The 9,358-nt window shown below is 35.3% G+C and overlaps 2 protein-coding genes and 1 non-coding gene across 3 annotated transcripts; 2 read left to right on the plus strand and 1 right to left on the minus strand.

Moving 5' to 3' along the window:
• The first annotated feature begins 1,253 nt into the window (after nt 1-1,253).
• On the plus strand, nt 1,254-2,677 carry LOC133289548 (uncharacterized). Its single transcript, XM_061487514.1, has 3 exons — nt 1,254-1,303; nt 1,964-1,988; nt 2,180-2,677. The coding sequence occupies exons 1-3, from the start codon at nt 1,254-1,256 to the stop codon at nt 2,675-2,677; spliced, it is 573 nt and encodes a 190-aa protein (XP_061343498.1).
• A 1,383-nt stretch (nt 2,678-4,060) lies between these two features.
• Nucleotides 4,061-7,144, plus strand: LOC133289549 (laccase-4-like). The gene is made up of 7 exons (XM_061487515.1): nt 4,061-4,147; nt 4,356-4,481; nt 4,754-4,905; nt 5,003-5,247; nt 5,343-5,471; nt 5,798-6,715; nt 7,014-7,144. Exons 1-7 carry the CDS (start codon nt 4,061-4,063, stop codon nt 7,142-7,144), a joined length of 1,788 nt encoding a protein of 595 aa, XP_061343499.1.
• A 468-nt stretch (nt 7,145-7,612) lies between these two features.
• On the minus strand, nt 7,613-7,685 carry TRNAR-CCU (transfer RNA arginine (anticodon CCU)). Its single transcript has one exon. It is a non-coding gene; the product is annotated as a tRNA-Arg (tRNA).
• Nucleotides 7,686-9,358: the final 1,673 nt, after the last annotated feature.

Raw genomic sequence — 9,358 nt, forward strand, 5'->3', positions numbered from 1 at the left:
AATCAAAAACTAATCAGTGGAGGCAATTAGACAATGGTAAGGGAAGCCCGAGCCAGGGAACCGCCATGCATCAAATGCGTTAAGACAATTAGATATTTAGGTAATTCTACTTATACCATCCTCACTTAACATATTTCTAACCAATGTGAGGTTCATGATTTCAAACGAAATATATGAATGTCTAAAGCTTCCCCCACTTTAGAACTTAAGTTATCATTGTCATGCAATATAACCTGTCTTTGTATAAATATAACCTGTCTTTGTATAACTTCTTCTACATGAGATGTTATAATACCACATTGAAGAACAGAAAATGAATGTTTAAAATGAACATATTTGAAAGGCAGAGTCTGAAATCAAGCTCTTTATTTGGAGAATCGCTGAGATTGGCATCCAAATCAACACTAAAGGTTTAATGCTTCACACGTAACCAGATGTGAAATTGGTGACAGTTTGGTGAGTTACATGCACAGCAGAAAGTTTTCATTTGAGTTTAACGGGCTGAGCACTTCCTGTGTCGAACTCACAGAAATTTTGATTTACATGCACTCTGAAAATTAAATTGATGCTGATGTCTGTCTAAAGTTCTATTACTTGTGAAGAAGCAAGAATCAGAAAAGAAAACTTCATTGAATGAATTACAGAATCAAATTGAAAATTTACATTGACTACTGATATATTTATATCAGTTATTAGCAACTAACTAACTAACTATAACAGAGTTATCTAACTAACTAATTATAATTCCCAATAGGTTCTTATCTTAAAAACAAATGATTTTCTTCCTTTTTTAGGTAAGGTACGTAGGACAACCCCTAATGGGTCCCAGGTGAGGATTAGGGAGATAGGGTGTGGAGGGATGGGACCTCCCACCTTGAACCCCACAGCCCTCTGGTGCACTAATTATCGTCAATACTTTGTTGAATTTAACGAAGTACCCAATTTACCGTAATGATAAGCTTATATTGCCTTTCGGTTGTCAATTGTGTTGGTTTGTGCTCTTTTACTTTAAGTCCAATTGAGCCAAGAGTACGAGAAGAGTCCAAAAAACCTAAAGCTCAAAGAGCTAGGGTTTTATGGTACCCATATAAATACTACTAAGTCATCAGTCTTCAAGTTCATTGAACAGTAAGCTTAGGTATAAAAAAGTACCCACACAGTTTCCTTTCTCTCGAGAGATAGTTTAGAAGGTTTAGAACCTAGAGAGATCTCATTGAGGCATAAGAGATGGGTTCGTGAGTTCGTGCTGTGACATGGAGGACACCGATTCGTGGAGCATCATCTATGATCTGCACTTCACAAGGTAAATTATGATGATCCGTTGCATCCCAAACTGCAACGGTCTAAAACGCTTTCAATTACGCCTACAAATTGGCCAATAAGAGGGAGGTAAAGAAAGAGACAGATCAGTCCAGAAACATTTTTGTAGAACCCGCAAAAACATTTTTAGGTATCAAAATAACATATAAATGTTTAATACGTGAAAAATAGTGGAAATATCTAAGTCTGGCCTTGGAGTTATCAATCCAGAAATGACAGCACCAGAACTGTTTTGTCTTTTCAGATGAATGTGCCAAAATTTCCCTTGAATCTCCCGATTAATTTGCGAGATAGACGATGCATTCATATATTATACGATAAGGACTTAGCTATAGAAAGCATGTATGGGCTCCACTTATTTTTAATCTAAGTTGCTGTTATTTTTGGGCTAATGACTAGTAAGGAGCTCCAAAGCTGATAGTAGCGTTACCCTTCATATCAAAGTGCAAGTGATTACCGGATGAAACAGTGGAGATCTCTCCAGTTATTCAAAACTCAGAAGTATAACCCTCAAACATACTGCAACCACCAAACAGGATTGGATCACAGAAATAAACATGGTATGTATATATGTCCTGTTATGATTCAGCAGTCATTGATCCCTCCTTTACCTTTTTGATTTGTACATTCTGTTGGATGTTAGACTGAACTTTCTGGCACTTCTGACTGTAACATATTTTGTTTTTGATAGATTTTAAAATAAATTTATAGATGCCAAATAATTCTTCCGATAAATTAATTAATTTAAAATCCATAAATTTGACACGTAAATCATCTGATCCTTTGTCACATCAGTACACTGAACTATGCATTCTGTCATAGTAAGATATTAATTTTAACCTTTATTCATGACTTTCAGGCTATTGAAGTGGGAAATGGTAAATGGCATGGTTCAGTTGGTGGCATAGTTTGTGCACCTATTGACAAAGTTTGGACCTTGGTCTCTCAAACTAAAAGACTGCCTGAATGGATGCCAATGGTAGAAAGATGCACAGCCTTGGCTGGAGATGAAGGTGAACCGGGCTACGTTCGGCTAGTTTCTGGTTTCATGTTTCCTCAACAAGATGGAGAAAGGTCATGGATCAAGGAGAGATTGGTTTCACTAGACTTTTCATCACATAGCTATGTCTACAGAATGGAAGCAAGCAATGTAGGTTTAGATGGATCTGTAAATTCACTAAAACTAGTTGACTATGGGGATGGATCAACTCTTATTCACTGGTTATTTGAGATAAACCCTTTACATGATGTATCTGAGGACAGCATAGTGGATTATCTAGGATTTCTCTATAAATCTTGCATTAATAAGATTGAGGGTGCTATAGAAGCTGCATCAAGAAATGTTTCACCAGGATAGTGAATATCTTTATTCAAACCACAAGCTTCTTTGCAATCCAGATATACGTAAAGTGGATTCCTTCTTCATTTTTGCCCCCCCCCCTCTTAGTATATAATTTGGAGTCATAATGTGAATAATGAATAATAAATGCCTGGAGATGGTAACTCATCCCTTATTTTATTCCATTTTTATGTTTCTTTAGTATATTATATGACAAAGGAATCACTTGGTAATGGGCATATGAATGATGAAATGAAAAATATGGTAATGGTTTAATTGGGAAAGGAGGGAGTTGAAGAAAGGAAAACTATTGTTAACAAAGGACGTACAGTTGTAAAAAAAACTGAAAATGTTCTTATCTGTAAAAATTGTTTTATTCTATAACTAAAAATAATTATATAGGCAGATAAATCTAAACCATTGAATAAGAACTGAACAGCAAGCAGTTGAATTTTGAACTGTGTGGACAATCTCCGTCGCTTAAAGGGATTCCCAACTAGCTTACTTGTATACAAATTTACCAAGTCCCTTAATTTGACACATGAAACATTGTGTCCATATCCTTTTAGTCTATCAAGTTTTGATGGACTATCAAAAACTTTTCCAAGGCTATTGTATCTAGCCCCGTTTATTCATAAAAAAATTGTCATAAAGAAATTTAACTTTTGAGGTAAACTATCATATTTAAATCGGTAAATATTACTACAGGTTCTTCCACTATTATAATATTCCTTTCTTTTTTTTAACTCCTTGGTCCCAGCTTCTGGTTTGCTTAATGAAGGCTATTGAGGTATTTGGTTAATTTTCAACCATATCTCTATGCAAGTGGATATGCAATGTGTTTACTTTAACATTGACAAAGGAGATGGCACCACTTTCAACCAGAAATTTTAGTTCGCAATTCAATTCAATACAAGAAAACAGTTACATAACCGTGCATTGCTTATTAAATTGGTAAACTAGGAGGATAAACTTCTTTTAGCAGTGGTAAGTAATCAAACTCTTAATTCCAACTAATTGTTGTAAAGAGATGTGAAGGATTGAACTTTATTATACAACACAAAAAATGTGAGGTGATTTTAGTGAAGTACAAACGCAGCATCATTTGACAGAGAATCAGAAAAATCAAACTGATAAAGATGTGCCATTTGAATCATTCAATGGGTTGAGATGGTACAAGACACTATCTGTACTATTCTCAAGCTTTTAAACATCCAATCAAGGTCATGAAGTGGATGAACCGAAAGCCATGGCCCAACCATAAAATTTCCTAGTCATGGATATCTGATAGTCTCTCTAAATGTGTATGGATCATCACCCACTGCTACAATCCAACGTGGTATCTTATATCTTCTGGAAGAGAGGAGTGAAGTTTCAAATTTACACATACAGGGGAAAAAGATGGGCAAGGAAATTAAGAAACATGCTCTTGGTAATGAGAAAAAACAAGTATTTGCAGCTGAGCAGTATTTTTCAACTCACAAAAGGGTTTCTGTCAGCTGAAAATAACATAAATTGTTTACATCGAAGAGGACATCTGAAAGCTACATTGTGTAGCATGCAAGAAAACTTGGTAAAATCTAAAATACATGGCTAGCCTTATTTAGTAGTCACCTACCTACCTTTCGTAAAACGACATAACATCAAAGATTGTCCCATTATATAATTTTAAGGTGCTTGGCCATGTTCAAACTAGAGGAGATTAATAAGGGTCAGTGAAGAATTGCTGAAGAGAATGAAGCCACGCCTTTTGGCAATTTTTCTGGTGGCTCTTTCATTTACACCATTTGTTCAGTCCTTGGTGCGTCATTATAAGTTTAGTGTAAGTACGCTTCTTATGCTCTCAATTTTGCAGGTTCATTATAAGTGTAATGAGACAAAAATTAATAAGAAAAACGATTGGTACTATTTAAACTTAGTGAATATTGTTGAAAGTACCCTGCCAATCTTATAATAAAATCACTATTTACTAGGCATTTGTAGGATAATGAAAATAAAGGTGAAGTGGAGACACATTGCTATCTAGGAATCCCAATGCCTCGTCTATACAAAAATATAGGAAAACAAACAATTCATGTTGGTCAATATGTACAGGTAGTCTTGAAGAATACAACAAAGCTTTGCTCAACAAAATCTTTGGTCACAGTCAATGGACAATTCCCAGGACCAACTCTCCGTGCAAGGGAGGATGATACTGTAATTTTAAGGGTCACTAACCACGTTAAACACAATGTTACAATCCACTGGTGAGAATTTAATTTCTACTCGTCAACAAATTGCAAGGAACTGAGAAATTTGGCTTTAAAATAGTTGACTAGATCATCAATTTTGGACTTATGACAGGCATGGAATAAAACAGCTTCGAACTGGTTGGTCTGATGGGCCAGCATATGTCACACAATGCCCGATCCAGCCAGGGCAAAGCTATGTCTATAACTTTACCATCACAGGTCAAAGAGGCATACTTCTGTGGCATGCACATATCACTTGGCTAAGGGCCACGGTGCATGGTGGCCTTGTCATTTTGCCTAAACGAGGCATTTCTTATCCATTTCCAAAACCTGACAAAGAAAAGATAATCATTCTAAGTAAGTTTTGTGTTATTGATTCAACTATATATGTTTCCTTAGCACATGTGCATTATATTCCTTTATATTGACTTCAATTTTTATATGAGTTCTAGGTGAATGGTGGAAAGCAGATGTTGAAGTTGTGCTAAATCAGGCCTCAACTTCTGGTCTGCCACCGAACATATCAGATGCTCATACCATCAATGGTCATCCAGGACCAGTTCCCGGTTGCACTTCTCAAGGTATTTTAAACTCGCTAATTTTTCCTAGCCTAATATGAACAAATTATTTTCATCCCTTTTCTTCAAGCATCAATCATGTTATGCTACTAGTTGTTTAGAGAGCGAGCCTCGTGCTCCTCAGTGACTGAAATGTCATGGGTTCATTTCGTGAAAACAGTTTCCTTACAAATATTCACAGATAAGATTGCATATAAGGATTTCTCTCATCCCTATCCATCCTATTCGAGATTTAATGGGAAGTGATTTTCTTCAAGCATCAATCAAGTTATGATACTAGTTGATTAGATGACCTGTCATGAAACATTGAGCTTTATCAACCTGTGCAGGTTACACTCTGCATGTTGAAAGTGGCAAGACCTATCTGCTACGCATTGTAAATGCAGCTTTGAACGATGAGCTATTCTTCAAAATAGCTGGGCATAAACTAACAGTCGTTGAAGCAGATGCATCTTACATTAAGCCTTTTGAGACTGACACGATATTTCTGAGCCCAGGCCAAACCACTAATGTTCTTTTAACTGCTAACCAAGGTGTTGGCAAGTACTTAATAGCAGCTACTCCTTTCATGGATGCCCCTATTGGCTTTGACAACTTGACAGCAATTGCTACACTTCGCTACAAAGGCACACCACCTTATCCTAAAACAATACTAACCACCATTCCTCAACTGAATGCAACTCCATTAACGAATAGTTTCATTGATTCTCTTCGAAGCCTAAATTCAAAAGACTACCCTGCAAGAGTTCCATTAACCATAGACCACTCTCTTTTCTTTGCCATAACTGTTGGGGTTGACCCATGTGCTTCATGTCTCAATGGGACCAAGCTTGTCTCCGCTATTAATAACATCACCTTTGTGTTGCCAACCATATCACTTCTTCAAGCACATTACTATAACATAAAGGGTGTTTTCACAGATGATTTCCCAGCAAACCCACCCATAGTTTTTAATTACACTGGTACTCAACCGGCTAATATCCAGACCAATAATGGCACAAAACTTTACAGATTGAATTTCAATTCAACTGTTCAAATTGTTCTGCAGGGCACTGCAATGATAGCACCAGAAAATCATCCCTTTCATTTGCATGGGTACAATTTCTTTGTTGTTGGACAAGGGTTAGGGAACTTTGATCCAGAGAAGGATCCATTAAGCTTTAATCTTGTTGACCCAATTGAAAGAAACACAGTGGGGATACCAAATGGTGGATGGACAGCAATCAGATTCAGGGCAGACAACCCAGGTAGCAACAAGTCTTTGTCTTCTTCTTTTTTGTCCATTTTTCCCATTTACTTTTTTGGGAATACAAATAAGTATCACTCACTTTTTTGTATTTGCACGAGATAATTTTGTGTGTGCATATATGTCATGTGACATAAGAAATTTATTCCCCTTATTCTTTATATATCATTCACCTCTATTATACTAGATTTAAAGCTATGTTACAGATATGATAAGTATATCATCAATATTTAGTTTGTCAGAAATTTAGATTACGTTGCCTAAATTCTTGTTTATAAATGTGTGTGTGAAATGTGAAGGTGTTTGGTTCCTGCATTGCCACTTAGAAGTACACACCACATGGGGACTTAAGATGGCATTCGTGGTTGACAACGGGAGAGGCCCCAATGAATCATCTCTTCCACCTCCCAGCGACCTTCCAAAGTGTTAAAAGAGTTTCTGGAAACCGTGACAGACAGTGTACACTACAGTGGAGAGGTGATGTCACAGCCTAAGAAGGAGACATCAAATTGTTTGTGGCAGTTTCTGAAGTTGTATTTGTAGCAGAAATTAATAAAAATTTGTTGTAGATAGCAACTCGAATCTTTTTTTTATTTTATTTTCGAGTTTAGGATAAAATGAGTGATTCTCGGGTGCATAAAAATTTAATGTATGTGCTTGTTAAAAATTTAAATTTATTAAATAGTGTAATAGAATTCGTATGATTTTCTTCTTCTCTATTTTTGTCCAACTTGAGAACAATGTCTAACCGGTTTAATGTATCATCAACCTCCTGAGTCCTGACTCCTGACTCCTGAGCGTGCCAATATTAATATGTTGACCTATTAGTTTGGTTGGTGGCTGTTGCTTAAATTTAAGGAAAGAATTTAAAAAAACAAAACAACAAATAAAAAGACAACGCGCCAGGTAGGGATCGAACCTACGACCTTCAGCTTAGGAAACAGACGCTCTATCCACTGAGCTACAGGCGCTTATGATTATGTGTTGATTGAAATATATTAAATCACATGCATACACGTAAAGAACCATTGTTAACACCAAATATAGGAACTGGATATTCAATCACAAGTTCTTATAATATAATCATGTGCAAAAAGAACTTTAGTGTAAGGGTTGGCTTTTTATGCAGTTAATGCAGATAAGTTATTTGCAGTTAGGGGTGAAAGTGAGCTGGGCTGGGCCAAGCTTTGCCTCGAAAAGCCCAAGCTTACGTTAAAAAATTTCAATCTGGCCTGGCCCAAGCCTAGTACGAGTCTAATTGTTAGCCTGACTTGGCCCGTTTATAAAAAAACAAATGGCCTGGCGTAGCCCATTAGCCTGTTAATTTTTAACTTCTAAGCAGAATCATGAATCAACTTTACAAAATACTCAAATTATGTTGGTAAACCAAAAATCATAATTTCAACGTCCAAACAGAATCATGAATTACAACAAAACTCATACAATCTGCATTTAAGTCACTTTCAAAAGCAAAATGCTCAAACTAAATAACATATATTTCATCAGATCCAACAAACACATCATGATGCTTGTAGTAAGTATAACCTCTCCCAAAAATATTTTAATATATTCATATACACAATCTAACATGTTGAGATGTTGATTCCTCCTACGTAAGAAATAAAGTCAGATTTCTATTTAAATATAATAGAATATAATTAAGTTATAAATAATTGCAAATGATTAAATTTATATGTTTTGTTTTATCTTCAAGGCATAGTTATTCTATTTTATTTAATTTAAAATAAATAATACAATATAGGTCGGCCTGTAGGCTTATAGGCCAGACCTTGTGAAAGTGGGCCTACGACCTTTTTCTTAAACAAGCTTTTTCAAGGCCCAAGACCGGCCTATTTTACGAAATATACTAGGTCAGGTTTGGCCTGATGTAGGCCAAGCCGTAGGCCCCTGTAGGCCGGCCCGACCCAGTTTCACCCCTATTTGCAGTAAGCTCAATACGACGTCGTTTTGGGACGAAAATCATGGTATTTTTATAATTTTAATTTATTTTAGGGTTATAATAGTCTTTATATTTATAATTTTTTAAGATTTCAATACTAAAACGACGTCGTTTTGAGAATAAATGTAGATAATTTATCTGCATTAACTGCAGGAACATTTTCCCCTTAGTTTAAATTAAAACATTATTTATCTTATAGTATAACGAAATTGAAATTTTTAATTAAGTAACATGGACTAATTTATATAATCAATAATTATTTATGAGATAAGTTATTCTACCTACTATTTTTCTGTCTACCTTTGCATACCACCCTCCAACATTGTTAGATTAGAATCTTAAGAAGAGAGAGAAAGATAAATGTTAGTTAAGATTCTGATCTAACGGTGTTTTAGAGTGGTAGACAAAGGTATGTAGAATAACCTATCCCATTTATTTAATATCATCACTCATAGGAAATAAGAAAGCTTTAATATATTATTATTTTTCCCCATAAATGAAGTATCTTTTAACAAAATTTTACATCAATGTTTTGAGAAATCCCATACTTTGTAATCTATTTCATTACAATTTAATTGGATTTTGGAAAACACTGCATGGGCAAAGGTTATGGGGGAAAAAATCTTAATGAAAATTGAAGAGTACTAGTTAATAGTTATATGATTTAGATAAATAATATACTCT

This window comes from Gastrolobium bilobum, unplaced genomic scaffold (assembly GCF_033153095.1).
Source record: "Gastrolobium bilobum isolate Gb01-03AN ecotype WA unplaced genomic scaffold, APGP_CSIRO_Gbil_v1 utg937, whole genome shotgun sequence".
Lineage (NCBI taxonomy): Eukaryota > Viridiplantae > Streptophyta > Magnoliopsida > Fabales > Fabaceae > Gastrolobium > Gastrolobium bilobum.